This window comes from Podarcis bocagei (genome assembly GCF_964188305.1).
Source record: "Podarcis bocagei genome assembly, chromosome: 11".
Lineage (NCBI taxonomy): Eukaryota > Metazoa > Chordata > Lepidosauria > Squamata > Lacertidae > Podarcis > Podarcis bocagei.
In genome coordinates, this window is record NC_138136.1 from 2,542,609 (window position 1) to 2,559,330 (window position 16,722).

The window sequence follows — 16,722 nt, forward strand, 5'->3', positions numbered from 1 at the left end:
ACAGATTAGAGAACTGGGCCAAAACAAACAAGATGAATTTTAACAGGGAGAAATGTAAAGTATTGCACTTGGGCAAAAAAAATGAGAGGCACAAATACAAGATGGGTGACACCTGGCTTGAGAGCAGTACATGTGAAAAGGATCTAGGAGTCTTGGTTGACCACAAACTTGACATGAGCCAACAGTGTGACTCGGCAGCTAAAAAAGCCAATGCAATTCTGGGCTACATCAATAGGAGTATAGCATCTAGATCAAGGGAAGTAATAGTGCCACTGTATTCTGCTCTGGTCAGACCTCACCTGGAGTACTGTGTCCAGTTCTGGGCACCACAATTCAAGGAGGACACTGACAAACTGGAACGTGTCCAGAGGAGGGCAACCAAAATGGTCAAAGGCCTGGAAACGATGCCTTATGAGGAACGGTTAAGGGAGCTGGGCATGTTTAGCCTGGAGAAGAGGAGGTTAAGGGGTGATATGATAGCCATGTTCAAATATATAAAAGGATGTCACATAGAGGAGGGAGAAAGGTTGTTTTCTGCTGCTCCAGAGAAGCGGACACGGAGCAATGGATCCAAACTACAAGAAAGAAGATTCCACCTAAACATTAGGAAGAACTTCCTGACAGTAAGAGCTGTTCGACAGTGGAATTTGCTGCCAAGAAGTGTGGTGGAGTCTCCTTCTTTGGAGGTCTTTAAGCAGAGGCTTGACAACCATATGTCAGGAGTGCTCTGATGGGGTTTCCTGCTTGGCAGGGGGTTGGACTCGATGGCCCTTGTGGTCTCTTCCAACTCTATGATTCTATGATTCTATGAAGGATTAGTTGCAACCAACTTTTTACAAGTAGGAGATTTCAGATTATTCAATCAATATTTTAATAACCCAATGAAGCATCACAAAAAGGAGCTATATCCCTCTGTACATGATTTTATTATTTACATAATACAATATAGCATAGATGCCGGGTAGCATGATTATGTGCAATACATAAATATGAACTATCTGTACACATTTGTATATCTAATAACTCAACTGAGGACAAAGTTTAAAGCAAAACCTGATGCTTTCAATGAAGAAAAACTAAGACTGAACACTGCAATAGAAGTCAGAAGTAGTGCCCTGTGTATACACAACTATTTACAGATGAGGACAGGCATTACCACTACACTACTCTAAACTGTACTTGTTTATATAAAAAAACACAAGTTTCATACATCACAAAAACCTTCCATTATAACACAGAAGTGATATTACCAGACAAGCATCAGTGAAGTATACTGCCTTTTCTAGAGTTGTTATTGTACAATGCTGTAGATAATGCAGCCCATGCAATACACCCAAGAACACTATAGTCCTACACCCAAGTACTATTAAAATAATAAAGCAGCCCTCAGAGTGGTTCCAGGTACCACTTAAAGTCTACAGCAGCCATATTGGGTATGATTTTTCCATGCAAAATGGTGCAATCTCACTACATTTGAAAACTATAAAAATTAAAAGCTAACGTTCTTTTGAACCCAGAACACATTCAACTTAAGATGTATATGACAAATTAAATGCTTGAATACATTTGCAAACTAGGTTCATCAGATGCATGTTACTTGACAGAGCTGCTGTGGTTATGTTTATTTTTTAAATGTAGCATTTTGTTTGTAAACTGTAAAACAGTCTTGTGGTTTTGTGCTACACAAACCTATCAGCTACATAAAGAGTAAGAAGCAGACAAATCTTCTGTTGTAGGCTAGTTCAAAAAGTTCTGAAAATGAAGTTTCCTTTGGGAACCAGTTTTAATAGTTGAGCAATTTTCATCAGTTCCAAGGATTGCACTGTTCAGACTCAAATTTCTTGGTTTCATTCAGTAGGTAACCTTAAACTGCAGCTTATGGCACCTGAACACCCGTTCTCTTTAGAAAGTGGCTCCTCTGCAGCTCAGTTTCAAAACAATGAATTGTGGAAATTAAAGAGGACAAAGTTTAACTATGGTAAAAGTAGACTCATTTTTTCCTGGTGTATAATTTAATCAAGCAGGCACGTAGCACTATCCAAGGATGATATACCTCAATTACATTCCCAAAAGGCAAATCTGCTGCAAACATGCAGATTTTATGCATCTGTTTGGCACATGTGAACTAGACAACTCTGTCTTTTGTGCATGTCTGTTTTCCAGTGCAGGTCTTACTCTTTCAATTCATTTTGGGGAGGGCATGTACACATTTTAAAGGGCTGTATCTATCCAATTCTGCCTGTAACACCCACAACATCCTAAAATATCAATCAATAAGATAGACTAAAGTAAAACTCTGGAGAACATCAAAGGAAAATGGCCATGCATCTGCTCTTTAATGTTTTCCTAGGATATTTTAAAATAAAAACAAAGAAAGTCAGTCTTTTCACAGAGTAGGTTAGTTTATATTCTCTGGATTTTTTCGGCCACAACAACTGGATTCTCTTTTCTGATTTTTGCTGCAGCTTCTGCTTTGTAATCATATGGGCAGTTGTGCTTGTCAGAGTAACGGTGAAGTCCACAAAACAGATTTCCACATCGGCAATCAAACCCTGTAAAAGCACAAAAACAGCATAAAGTCCTGTTCGGTGAAGACCAAGTTTCATCATGTGGAATAAAAAACTGAACTCCCGTACATACATACATACATACATACATCTGTGCCATTTCAAAGTGTCACAAAGTTTCAAAGTATGCAAGTCCTCAGCAGTAACTATATTTAAGACTGGATAAGTGTGGATAACACAGTGTCTAATAGCATACCTGTAAGGCCAACCTTCTTTCTGCACATAAAACATCTGTTCTTCTTTGGTTTAGGCATTTCAGGTGTTTTCTCTTCATTCTGAGATGTACTAGGCTGACTAACTGTAGGACTGGGTTGAGTAACAACTGAAAAGAACAAAACGGGCCAAAGTTGATTAGACGTGGTATACTGTAATTCTAAACTGTTTTCATCTCCACATTTTAAATTCTCTTCTTTACACACCTCAGTGTTGGTAGTTTATTTATAGAAAGAGATGCTGAATTAATTTTTGGAAGCACCTACTCCTTCATCCTCCCTGTCTCCTTTTTGTAGTAAAGAAATCATTAGAATGGTTCTCTTATTATGTTAACCTGAAAACACAAAGTTCTCCCCCCTTCTGCCTATAGCAACCTATGACCCACGAAAAGCTTCCCTGGGGGTTCCCCACCTTTTGTGGGGCAGTGGCTTCTAAGTTGCCACAGTCCTCATCTTTTCCAGAAGTCCTCTGTACCCTTCCATATTATTCAGGATGCCTCCCCTTCAGAGACTTTTTCAGGGATGGTGTGGTGGGGGGATAGTAAAGCTTCATTCCATTAAGTTAAATTTCTCAAGTTAGTTTAGGATTCAAGCAATTCAATCTTGATAGAAGCACCAAGTGGAGCCCATAACCTTCTGGGCTGGTTCCCAAGTAATGGATTGTAGAAGACTTGTGTGCTGGAGATTACCAAGAGTAAAGATGCAGGTTTCGGAATGGGTTTTTTATGGTCTCACTCAAACTTTCAGCAAACTACTACTCTTGCCACCACAAAAAACATATATTGGCTGAAAGGATGTACCTTGGAGGTTCCTCTTTCCTATTCTCTCCCCTATAATCACCATCACCTTCAAACAGAATCTGCACCAGCCCATAGCTTCTCCAGAGAACTAGGAAGGTATTTCTGGGTGCTCAACACCTTAGTGTGGTATGTTTCCATCTTTCTGTGCACACAGTATTCAGTGTTGCTGCACTATCATCATAAATGAAGAGCTAACACTATCATACTACTACTTTTTCTTTTTTACCTAATCTATGCAGTTAAAAACGCCCTTTCATTTAATGCATTATCTGTTTACTTACACTACAGATTTAATAAGCTTACTAAAAGACACGTCTGTGGAAGATGGGTGGAACAACACACATCATACATAGGCCATAGCATATTCTATCATTTTATATACTCCCACCTCGTTTCAGAACATTAATATGTATGCTACTTGATTCAAAGAAATATAGAAATAATTGTGCCATTTAAATATCTTTCAGCTTGCCGTCTACCTTCACATTTATCAGGAATATACATAAAAAGGTCCCCCTGATGTATAAAGCTGTTCATCTTGAAGGTTGTACCTGCTGGCTGGCCTTTTCACTTACTTCTAAATGAATCCCACGTCCAAATTCACCTTATTTAGAATTACATTTTATGATACTATACACCAGCAACAAATACTGGCAAAAGAATCGAACCATCCTAATATCAAATCGTTCAAACAAAATCATATATCAAAAATACATTACTAACAACAACTTTTAAAAGCCTATTATAAGAAGAGTTCATCCAAACAATTAATGTAAATATATACCCATTGATTATGACTTCAGCACCAGAACATTCAATAGTGGGAATATTGAATGCAAATTAATACAAAAACACTCATGCAAAATGCTCTATGGATTCCAACCTTGTGAACTTATTCAAATTTAGGAAATATTTCACAAACACTTTACAAGTACCAGAAGTTACTTCAAAATGTCAAGTCTTTAAAAAAGGCCTGAATAACAATGCATGGAGGTATATTATATTCAGAAATAATCATTTCAGTGAAGTTGGTATACAAAACAGATATAAAATAGGGATATAAAAACCAAAGATACTTAAAAAAAACCAACCTTGTTTGCAAGATTGTTGGATTTCTCCAGTGATCTAAAGTAACTATTGAAAGTTGTAAAGACTGGTGAACTGCAGCACATTAAAGAATTCATTCAAAATGCTTAAGGAAAAAAACGCCAACCATTCTGTATGGTTTTCTTTAAATAAAAAAAGAATAGCACATTCTCACTACTCAATTCATTTTCGCTGAAGGGACTAGCAACATTAATCTACTTATAATAACTGTTGGATGAACTCTTACAAGCAGTGAACAAATTGATCTAAGGATGATAAATCTTTTACTTTGCAATTTTGCCTTTTAATGCTAAAGAACCAAATACTAAAGAGAATATGGCATAGTTTTTCTCATTGGTTACCAAACGTCTACACCTGCCAGGTCCCACTGAACTAGCTGCACTTAAGCGACTTTAAAAAAGGCATACCTGGCTCTGTTGTTTCTGTTTTCGGAGTTACTTTCTCCTCTCTTGAAATGCTCATTTCTGTCATTTGCTGTGTTACAGGCAAGGCGGCAACAGGCACATTTCTGCTTGCATTCAGTGAAATGAGAGCAATCTGTTAGTGCTATTAGGAAGACTAACACCTTATAAAGCTAAAACTTAAAAACCCTGGGCTCTTCTTTGACAATTATGACTGAACTCACTGGTGATAAAGTTTGATGTATAGACTGTAATATCTAAGTGTCCTTGTAATCTAACCTTATAGCAAACTAAGGCATTTACATCAATTCCCTCATTGTAAAGCTCAGAGCCTTTTTGATTGCAGAAATAATAAACTCTGCAGTTATTTCCCCTACAAACTAGCTGTAGCAGAAACTGTTATACAGTGGTGCCTCGCAAGACGAAAAGAATCCGTTCTGTGATTCTCTTCGTCTAGTGGTTTTTTCGTCTTGTGAAGCAAGCCCATTGAAGGATTAGCGCTATTAGCGGCTAATCTGCTGATCGGATCAGCTGATAAGCGTCTTAGCGTCTTAGAAAAAGGGGGGGGGGAGGAAAAAAAACCAGCAGGAACTCGCAAGACATTGTCGTCTTGCGAAGCAAGCCCATAGGAAATTCGTTTTGCGAAGCACCTCCAAAACGGAAAACTCTTTCGTCTAGCGAGTTTTCCGTCTTGCGAGGCACCACTGTAATAGTAACAGGCTTAGAGTGTCCCTTACATACTCTCCCAGAATTATTTCATTTCACTATCAGGCTCTACACAGCTCTTACCTTGATTTGTCAGATGTGCTGCCAGCAGCACCTTCACAGTTGTTTAAACTAGTATCTGCTCTCTGTACAGATGCAGAGTCTGAGGTAGGACTGTTGGAACCACTTGATGTTCCTGTATGAAGGGGGGAAATGTAAGCAAATAGATTAGAAATATAAACTTCGTAATATGCAGATACTACAGCTGTTAAATACTTGGAAGTCTTTTTAATGAGTTAGTTTGGCTTATACACAAAAAATGCCTCAAAGTTACTAGAACAGTACAAACGTTTATATCTGAAATGTGACAGTATTCACAGCTAGCATTTCAGTTATATTATGTTCCTCCAGCACATACCCATTGGACTGATTCGGCCACTGTTTTGCTGTCTTTGAAGATGTTCTTTATAGCAGACAGAACACATTCCGTTAGTTCTAGGATTCCCATAAAATCCACATCCTGTGCTACACAGCATGGGCCCTGGGGTCTGGTTGGTCTCCTGAGCCATCTTGTGCTGTAAATAAACACACACACAAACTGCTTTAGAAGTTGCTATAAGATCATAATTCACATGAACTAGCCATTACATAAGATAACATCACATAGCCATATTTCCACAGTGGCCATTCTCTGTGTATAAGCACAGGCAACCATAACAGGAAAAGGGACTAAAGGAATCCACTCCAAACAGAGTAAGTGAGGTATGAGGCAAAAGCCTGTTTCCACTTGAACTTTGTGAAAAGACACCACCTTCCCCCCAAATGCAGACCGGATTGTGAGCTACACCTGTGTGATTCCTTCATCTTGTAAGTCAAATTGGCAGGAATAAGCAGGAATGCCACCTCAACTGTGGAAGCTGAAGAGAGGTAAGCAGCTTGCCTATTGATTATCTTCAGCCTAGGGTCTAAAAAGGAGAGGGAAGATTGGATTCATATTCTCCAGTCCCAAATTAACCTCACCCGGATTGCTTTACTACAGAAAAAATGTTGCCTCATAGCTTAGATGCCTGAGGGCCAATGTTAAGCGCATACAGGCATCAATGCAACCTGCCCACAATGCACTGCTTTCAAGTAAGCATATGGCAGAGGTGAATCTAAATGTATGTTCCATTGATAGTCATTCGGTGCTGAAAAGACCACATCCAGAAGGATCATCTCAAAGGTCATCCAGTCCAACCCACTGCAATTATGCTCCTTTGGTTTAGACTTAAGGGTCCTAATCCAGCAATCTTTACTGGAGTGTGGAAACATTCTATCTGTCTTTAACTGTGACTCCTACAACTGCAGAGCATTGGACTAGATCAGGCATGGCCAGACTTGGCCCTCCAGCTGTTTTGGGACTACAATTCCCATCATCCCTGACCACTAGTCCTGTTGGTTAAGGATGATGGGAGTTGTAGTCCCAAAACTGCTGGAGGGCCAACTCTGGCCATGCCTGGACTAGATGACTCTTCAGGTCCCTTCCACTCTAGGATTTCTGCATTTTGCTCTGCCTGTTCCACTTGTGGAGTGGGATGCAACAAGAACAACGCTAGAAGCAAAATATACAAACCATCAAAATAGTTTGTGGTTCTGTTTTCCTTTATTCCTGTGGAGAAGGCAGACCAACATATGCTAATCATAAAACCCTGGACTGTGTTTTGTCACTGAAAGGGACACAAATGTGACCTGAACCTTTCATAGTGATTTTAAATCTTCAAGTCTATTCAATAAAGCAGAACAGTCTTATGCTTCTCCACTCATGCCTGTTCTGGTTATTGCCTATCAATAGATCTCACAGCATGGGGAGTACTTTTAGGCTCAAGAGACACACCGCTTTGTATATTAAAAACAAATTATGGAGATAAGGATGGAGCACTGTTCTTGGTAGACTAGCTCAACAGGACCTGAGAACTTGGGCCCGTAACCAAACCAACCCCATGCTAACTGAGAACACCATGTGTTTAAATTATTTTATACAAAATCATCTACTATTTTAATAAGACAAAAGCTATTAAGCTGAAGAGTTTCACTTGAAGCAGGCTTTTTGGAAGATGTCCTGCTTAATATATTCATTAAAACAAGCCACTCATTTTACAGCAACTCAGCAAAATACCGTGACTATCAAAACAAACTTGAACAAAATTTCCTGCTTGAACACGGGTCATGTTTTAGCAACATAAACACTTCAACTTCATTACCACATAAGCTATGCAAGACTGATATAAAAATATAGGATCCATAACCTCTGTTCCCACAGCACTACATTAATTGGATTGTAACGTGTAAAAATGGTCTACTAGAAAGAAAAGCGTTCAAAGACCTCAACAATGGAAAGGCAGCATATAAAACTGAAATGAATAAAAATGAAAAATCTTCACAGAGCATATTTGCATGGATACATTTTAAACAGTATGAAACTTCCAAAGCTTGAATTTACATATCCTGAATAATCATGTTTTTTCTACACAAGCATCTTTAAGAAAATCAACTGAGAATGGCTTCAGAGTTTATTCTTGTTCTAAAAGGCCTGAAGACAAGAGTCTTGTACCATACATACGAGTGGGTCACTTTCCCACAATTGTTATAATATAGCATTTTAGAAGATATGCTCAAGGGGGACAGAAAAAGAGGGCCTGTTTCACAAAACAGTAGATAGTATTTGCTGAATAAATATCACAAGGCAGACTTCAGGCACACCTTCACCATAAAGTCCACCCTAACTCATTAAAATCAGCTTGTAATTTATAAAGAAACATTTGGGAGAATATGTGGTCACAAATTTGACCTGTTTTTCCAAAACAAATGTAAAATCGACACCGTAAGCTACGTAAAACTTATCTGTAAAAACAAAGCTGTGCCATTTTCATTTTTCTAGTTTCATGTAAATTTTGCACCATCCAATTAAAAAGCCCTAGAATGACATCATCAGTATCAAAGAAGTTTGCACCTGCAAATGACTAGCATGGAAAGCCAAACAAATCTTTACAGAAAAACAATGTTTGTTATTGGGTATGAATTTCATAATTTTAAGCTAGCTACCATTGTTTAGACCTTTAGCTTTTTTACTGGAATATTGGGTTCGAATACTATCACATGCACGTCGTCTGCTTGCTTTAATATTTCTCAGAAGCCCAAGTCACATGGTGAGTGCATTAGCTTCCGCTTGTCACAAGGCTGCAATGTGACAGGCTGAGCTAGAGGCTCAGGCAAAAGCTCGTCAACAGGGGCCTCTGAAATCAGCTTCTATTTATATCTCCAAAGGCTGCCCAGCTCCTGTACAGCCCACAGAACTGAAGCAGGAAAAAAGTACCAACAGGAAACTATAAAAGCAGCTTAACAAAGGACACTCAATTAAGAGAAACATGTCAGGCTGATGACTATATCGAGAATTTATCAGTGATTTTAGCCCTGAGCAAGGGTAGTAAGAAGTGTTAAATGGCCCAGATGACTGCAATTCTGTCACTCCAGAGCACACACTGCAAACTGTATGCACCAGATGGTTCCTCCTAAAATATGCTTATTAGGGTTACCGCTCTCCAGCTCAAGAAAGCTGCGCTTGCTCAACTGCATGGCCTGCCTTCAGAGAACTGCCCCGTCCATGTTGGCTCCACTGCTGGTCCAAAGGCTACAGACACGCTGTGTGGCATCCATGCGCCTAACACGGGGAACATGCCCCGTCTGCAAGCAAGGCCCCAAGGCTTCACCATACTAATGGCTTTAGTTTAAGCAAAGCTGACAAACCACGACTATGTTCATCAATGTTTCCTTCTTCTAAGTGCAATTTCATTAGGAAGGGGGCAAAAAAGGAGAGCTCCGCTGTGGAAACCGAGTGGGAAAGGCACACAATGAAAGAGCGGAGGAAAACTAGGCCGGGGGGCCTGAGAGGGGACAAAGAAGGGGAAGGGGGGAGGAGGAGGGAGGAAGCGCCGAGGGAGGCGGAGAGAGGCCTGCCGGAGAATCCCTGAGTCACGGCCAGGCCCGGCCCAGGAGAAGAGCCGCTCGCGGCCTCCGCGCCAGGCGGCCCACGGGGCCCGGGAAGCCGCCTCTGTCCGGGGGGGGGGCGCGGGAGAGGAGCCGCCTGGGCCCCCCCCCGCCAGCTCTTTGTCCGCCTCCCTCCCCCCTCCCTCGGAGGGTCTTCTGCCAGCCCCCCCTCCCTCGCCTGGCTTTTGGGGCGGGGGTCGCGAAGGAGGCCCCTCTCCCCCCCCCCCGAAGAGCCGAAGCCCGGCTGCCCCTTCGCGGCCCTTTGTCCGCCGCCGCCGCCGCCTCCTTGGCGCGGGGGAGACGCGGAGACCCCCCCTAGCCGGGGGGGGCAGAAAGGGCGCCGCTGGGTCCGCAGCCCCCCCCCCGAGAGGAAGGAAGGGGCGACTCACCCGCCTCGAGGCTCCCGGCCAGACTCCGACCCAGAGGACAAAGGAGCGGAAACCAGGAGGAGGAGGAGGAGGAGGAGGAGGAGGGAGGCCGAGGAGGCCGCCGCTATCCCGGGCTCGGGCGGGAAGACAGCCCCGCTGCCGCCGCCGCCGCCGCCGCTTCCTCCCTTTGTTCCTGAAGCAGCAGCGGAAGGAGGAGGAGGAGGAGCCGGGGGGGCGGGGGGAGCAGCTGGTTCCCGGCCGCGCGCGGAGGGCCAAGGGCGCCGCTCCCGCTGCTGCTGCTGCTGCTGCCGCCGCCGCCGGTGGTGCCTCTGCCTCTGCCCCGCCGCCGCCGCCGCCACCAGCCTCGGGGCCGGAGGAGCCGAGAGAGCGCCTCGCGCGCACAAACCGCCGCCGAGAGAGCCAGGCAGGGAGGAGGGCGCGCGCGCGTCGGCAGCCCAGGCGCTTCGAGGGAGGCGGGCGGGCGGGGGCGCGCGCGGCAGTGACGGACTCGATGACGAGCCGCGACACGTCACCAGGCCCCGCCCCGCCCGCCCGCCACACGCCGCCCCTCCCTCTCCCCCGGCCGGGATCGCTACGCTTCGAGGCGCCGCCGCCGCCGCCGCCCCGAGAGGGATTCCCCCTTCTGCTCCCGTCCCGCTGGCGCAGCCACGTCTCCTCCAAGGAAGGGATGGAAGGCAGCCGGAAACAGCTGCGAATTCCCGCGAAATCTCCCTCCCCCTTCGCGAGGAGAACCAGGAAACCCCGAAGCAGCACGTGGCGCGGCAGGACCTGGAGGCGCCTCCGAGAAGACCCTGCGCGTCCCGTGGGACATTCCCCGGGCATTCCTGCACATTCACCGAGGCGCACTTGCTTATTTGTGCCCGGGGAATCTGCACAACTGTCAGCGTATGCAAACTCCCCTTTCAGGTCCACCGTGCCCTCCCACCTCATTTCTCTCCAGACATTTACATGCCAGCCTAATCCCTGGAGAAAAAACAAGACTGCCAGGATACCCATAATAAGGAGATCAGCTTCCATCAAATATTTTAAAAGATAGATACAGTACATATTAAAGGCCATGCATGGTGCTTACAGACTTTTCCTTGAGCACGGCTAGTCTTGCTAATTTAGTGGGATCAGAAATTTCATTTTGGATTTAATACATGCTTGTAAATTATCGAAGGACCTCTTATTGTTCCAGTTCTTGTGACTGGTCAGAAATGCAGTTTTAGTGGTGTCTTATTTACTGAGGTGGTCTGGCTGTGGCCACGGGAATCATAATTGTGCCATAGCAGTGCTCAGCCTAGGACCCCCTCAGCAGGCCGAATGTCTTTTGAAAGTGTTTGAAAAAGGCTTCATCCCAGTGACGCTCTAATGTTGCTGTTGACAGCTGAGCATTTCTTGATCTTGCCTAATATTTGCTTTGATAACCAATTCCAAATTACTGTATTTCTTTCAGCATAAATAAAAGTCCCTATATTACTACCTCAACACATTGTAATTATAAATATTTTCTCTTCACTGTACACTCCTGTTAAGTGGCCTGCTGTTATTCGTTAGACAAATAAAATGTGAATGTTTAAATAGACAGTAATATAAAATGAATGAAAAACAAAATGGATCTCTACTCAACAGGGAGCCCAGTTGAGGCTTTGAGCCATTTGTTCCCCCTTTTGTGCTTGCTGAACAGCTGTGACCTTTACCCTACATAAAGTTCACACAGCACATCAAGTTGCGCATATTCTTGTTTTGCTGGGATCCTTTTTTCAGTAGCAATGAGTTTAATCAGTGTTAATATCTGCACGCTAGAGGTTTTTTTTGGTCCTTTTAGTGCCTCAGACTATGAGTATAGGCGTGTGGGCCTTGAACTTTCTGCTGTGAATGAGTAAGCTTGTGCTGCTAAGATGTAAACAGGGATAAAGCAGTTGCCTCTTTCGCTCAGCTGCACTGAAGGGGCTCTCTTACACTACAGGAGGGATAGGAGAGAAGCTGCTCCCCCGAGGTCAGCAGTGGTGACTGGGCAAAAACAGAACCGTACTTATCAGTGAAATGTTTCGACTGAATAGGTGCAGCAGAACCTTTTAGAGTTCTGGAGGCTTAGATCCTAAGGTAGGTCTGCATAAAGGGAAGGTTTTTCTGCTTAAACAGGGGCAAGGTGTTTCTGATTTCCTTGCCTGCTGCTTCTGCAAACTGGTTTTCAGAGGGTTGGGGGATTCTCCAGAACAGCATTTTGGAAGGTGCAAAGGAGGACAGCAGAGCTTGGGACAAAACTCCCGTCTGTCTGCGCAAGCAGATAAGCCCAAGCCCAGTCCAGGACATTTTTCTGCCAGAGGTGGAACAGTCAATGTCCCTGTAATGTTCTCTTTTAATGAGGATTTGTTAAAGAACTAAGTACGAACAGGTCTAATATCCTTTAGGTGCTACTTCACTCTGGCTTCTTCACTCTGGGAGTTGTAGGCCAAAAACATGTGGAGGGCCAAGTTTGAGGAAGCCTCTTCTTTTTTTCCCCAGTACATTTTTATTCAAATTACACAAAGAAAATATACAAATAAACATACCGCTAAACATATCAGTATACATATAAGTACATGTTTACATAATTTATTATTTCCCTTCCCCAAATTATACAAAAAAATCATAAAAAGAAAATCATAATATTTCGGGCTCTGCCGAGCCCTGGACTCCCCTCCACCCTGTTGGTAAGTATCAAATAAATTCCACAATCATGTATTTTGTTTTTATTCTTAAAAGTTAATCACTCACTGTTAGATTTATTCCAACCCCGCCAGTTTCCTCTACAAATTGGTTCCGATATAGTTCCAATATTTATTCCATTTTTTTTTGAAATTTCTGTTAATCTTGGTCTCGTATTCTACCTGTGAGTCTAGCAAGCTCGGCATAGTTTACCATTTTGACCTGCCAATCCTTTATACTGGGTATGGTTTCCGTTTTCCAGTTTTGTGCCAACATAATTCTTGCAGCTGTGGTGGCAAAGAAATATGTTCTTATCTTCTTTTCTAATTTCTTTACCCATCATTCCTAGCAGAAAGGCTTCAGGTCTTTTGGGAAAAGTGTATTTAAGTATTTTTTTAAGCTCGTTATAAATTAGTTCCCAAAAGCATTTCACTTTATTACATGACCACCACATGTGATAAAAGTCGCCTTCTGCTTCACCACATTTCCAACATCTTTTATTCTTTAACCTATACATTTTAGCCAATTTCACCGGCGTGTGATACCACCTATATATCATTTTCCAGATATTTTCCCTCAGTGCCATACACGCCGTAAACTTTATACTACTGTTCCACAGTTCCTCCCACCATTCAAAGTCAAGATTATGGCTGATGTCTATTGCCCATTTAATCATTGCCTCCTTCACCTCCTCGTCTTTTGTGTACCACTCCAGTAGCATATCATATATCCTAGACAGTATTTTATTTTTACCTTCAACTACCTCCACGTGGAACTTAGATTTTTTGTCTTCAAAGCCCAGTTTCTTTTTATCTTCTTTTAACAAATCATTCACCTGGTGGTATTGCAACCAGCCAGTGAATAAGTTTTTTATCTCTTCGTAGGGTCTAAGTTTGTTCCCTTGTTCTGTTTTAGTTATAAGTTCTTCATAGGTGGCATTCTTCTCTTCCATATTTGTTTTCCTAATCGTTAACACCTCTAATGGTGAGATCCACCAGGGAGTCTTCCTTTCCAGGAGATTTTTATTTCTCTCCCATACCTGGTATATTGGTCCCCTAAAAATATGATTTAGGAAGCCCCTATGAACCTTCACCTTTTCGTACCACAGGTACGAATGCCATCCGTATCTGTTATTGAAGCCCTCCAAATCTAGTATATCTCTATTTTCCAATCTTATCCAGTCTTTTAGCCACAATAAAGACGCGGCTTCATAATATAGACTCAAGTCCGGTAAGGAAAAGCCTCCTCTTTCCTTTTTGTCTACCAATATTTTCATTTTTATCCGCGGTCTTTTTCCCTGCCAGATATATCTTGCCAGGGCTCTCTGCCATTCCTTACACTGCTTTAAACCTTTAAGTACAGGGATAGTTTGAAATAAGAACAACATTCTGGGCAGAACATTCATTTTAACAACCGCTATCCTCCCCAAAAAGGATACTTTCATCCCCCCCCAGATTTCCAGGTCTTTCTTTATATTCCTCCATGTGGCCTCGTAATCATCGTTATATAAATTTATGTTTTTTGTCGTAATCCACACTCCGAGATATTTCACTTTTTTAGCTGTCATAATACCCGCCCTTTGTTCTAAATCTGTCGTTTCTTCCTTAGTTAAGTTTTTAACCAACATTTTAGTTTTATTTTTATTTACCTTGAGTCCTGCCATAGCACCAAACTCTTCAAATATTTGTAGGGCTTCTTTTACGCTATTCTTTGGGTCCTCTAGTGTTAGTACAATATCATCCGCAAAAGCTTTGATTTTGTATTCCCTCTTTCCAACCTTAATTCCTTTGACCTCTGTTGCTTCTCTCAGTCTCTTATTGAGTATTTCTAATACTGTTATAAACAATAGAGGAGACAGGGGGCAACCTTGTCTAGTCCCTTTATGTATATTAAAGAATTCCGTTGTAGTATTATTTATTACCAGTTTTGCCTTTTGTTCATGATAAATTGCTTCTATGCCTCTTCTAAATTTTTCTCCCATTCCCATAAATTTCAAACTTTTCATCAGGAAGCCCCACGAAATATTATCAAATGCCTTTTCGGCATCTATGAATACCAGGGCTGCCTGTTTATCTATTCTGGTGTCCAAATATTCAATAATGTCTATCACATTTCTTACATTGTCCCTTAGTTGTCTCCCTTGAAGGAAGCCCGTTTGATCTTTATGAATTCTGTTGTTTAAAACCTTTTTTAATCTTTCTGCCATTACGTCAGCAAACAGTTTATAATCATTATTTAATAACGAAATTCGCCTATAATTCTTCACTTCCAGAGCATCCACATCTTTTTTAGGAATCAATGTAATATATGCTTTGAGGAAGCCTCTTCTAATATGTCTGTCACTGTATCTGCACTCAGCTGTGGTTTTTTTTATTGTGCCAGATCAGTCTTCCTCAACCTTGGCCCTCCGGATGTTTTTGGCCTACAACTCCCATGATTCCTAGCTAGCAGGACCAGTGGTCAGGGGTGATGGGAATTGTAGTCTCAAAACATCTGGAGGGCTGAGGTTGAGGAAGCCTGTCCCAGATAAAATCATTAATAAGCTATTGCCATTCTTTTATTTATTTTATTCAATAAAGTTAACGGGAGGCTAGAATTAAGATGTAAAACCCAACAGACACATCAATTGCATTAAATATTCATACTGATTTTTAATGGTATTTGTATGGCTTCTATTATTTCTTCTATTGCTTTTTATTTATTGCAGTTTGACTTCTACAGTATTCAAATTGTAACACAATAAAATACAATAGAAGAAATAATGGAAGCCATACAAATAAAAAAGCCAATGCAATTTTGGGCTGCATCACCTAAACATTCCACCTAAACATTAGGAAGAACTTCCTGCATTCCACCTAAACATTAGGAAGAACTTCCTGACAGTAAGAGCTGTTCGACAGTGGAATTTGCTGCCAAGGAGTGTGGTGGAGTCTCCTACTTTGGAGGTCTTTAAGCAGAGGCTTGACAACCATATGTCAGGAGTGCTCTGATGGTGTTTCCTGCTTGGCAGGGGGTTGGACTCGATGGCCCTTGTGGTCTCTTCCAACTCTATGATTCTATGATTCTATGATTCTATGAATAGGAGTATAGCATCTAGATCAAGGGAAGTAATTGTGCCACTGTATTCTGCTCTGGTCAGACCTCACCTGGAGTACTGTGTCCAGTTCTGGGCACCACAGTTCAAGAAGGACACTGACAAACTGGAACGTGTCCAGAGGAGGGCAACCAAAATCGTCAAAGGCCTGGAAACGATGCCTTATGAGGAACGGCTAAGGGAGCTGGGCATGTTTAGCCTGGAGAAGAGGAGGTTAAGGGGTGATATGATAGCCATGTTCAAATATATAAAAGGATGTCACATAGAGGAGGGAGAAAGGTTGTTTTCTGCTGCTCCAGAGAAGCGGACACGGAGCAATGGATCCAAACTACAAGAAAGAAGATTCCACCTAAACATTAGGAAGAACTTCCTGACAGTAAGAGCTGTTCGACAGTGGAATTTGCTGCCAAGGAGTGTGGTGGAGTCTCCTTTTTTGGAGGTCTTTAAGCAGAGGCTTGACAACCATATGTCAGGAGTGCTCTGATGGTGTTTCCTGCTTGGCAGGGGGTTGGACTCGATGGCCCTTGTGGTCTCTTCCAACTCTATGATTCTATGATTCTAAAACCATGCAGCATCCAGCACAACCCATTACAATTGGCATAACAGGCAGAAAAACCATTCCATGGTCTGCCAAAACTCCCAGCAATTGTCAAGTGGTCCATGCCAGGGGGAGCTTTGGAAACCATTGCTCTAGGAAAATAGGAAGCTACTGCTTTGAAACACCCCTAAAAATATTGTGCACCTCAGAAGG

The 16,722-nt window shown here is 42.4% G+C and overlaps 1 protein-coding gene across 3 annotated transcripts in view; it reads right to left on the minus strand.

Annotated features, from left to right (window-relative positions):
* Positions 1–907: 907 nt before the first annotated feature.
* The window catches only part of ZFAND5 (zinc finger AN1-type containing 5), a 74,142-nt gene continuing 58,327 nt past the window's right edge, over positions 908–16,722 (minus strand). Inside the window, exons 1-6 of one of the 3 annotated variants that reach the window (XM_081213902.1) lie at positions 10,205–10,371; positions 6,211–6,367; positions 5,877–5,988; positions 5,094–5,194; positions 2,764–2,889; positions 908–2,552 (exon numbers count right to left, since the gene is read on the minus strand). In XM_081213902.1, coding sequence (XP_081070028.1) covers positions 2,404–2,552; positions 2,764–2,889; positions 5,094–5,194; positions 5,877–5,988; positions 6,211–6,361 — 639 coding nt within the window. In that variant the 5' untranslated portion in view covers positions 6,362–6,367; positions 10,205–10,371 and the 3' untranslated portion in view covers positions 908–2,403. Of the gene's footprint in view, positions 2,553–2,763; positions 2,890–5,093; positions 5,198–5,876; positions 5,989–6,210; positions 6,368–10,204; positions 10,372–16,722 lie in introns of those variants that run through there. The other 2 variants (XM_081213900.1, XM_081213901.1) reach the window with 2 other exon arrangements.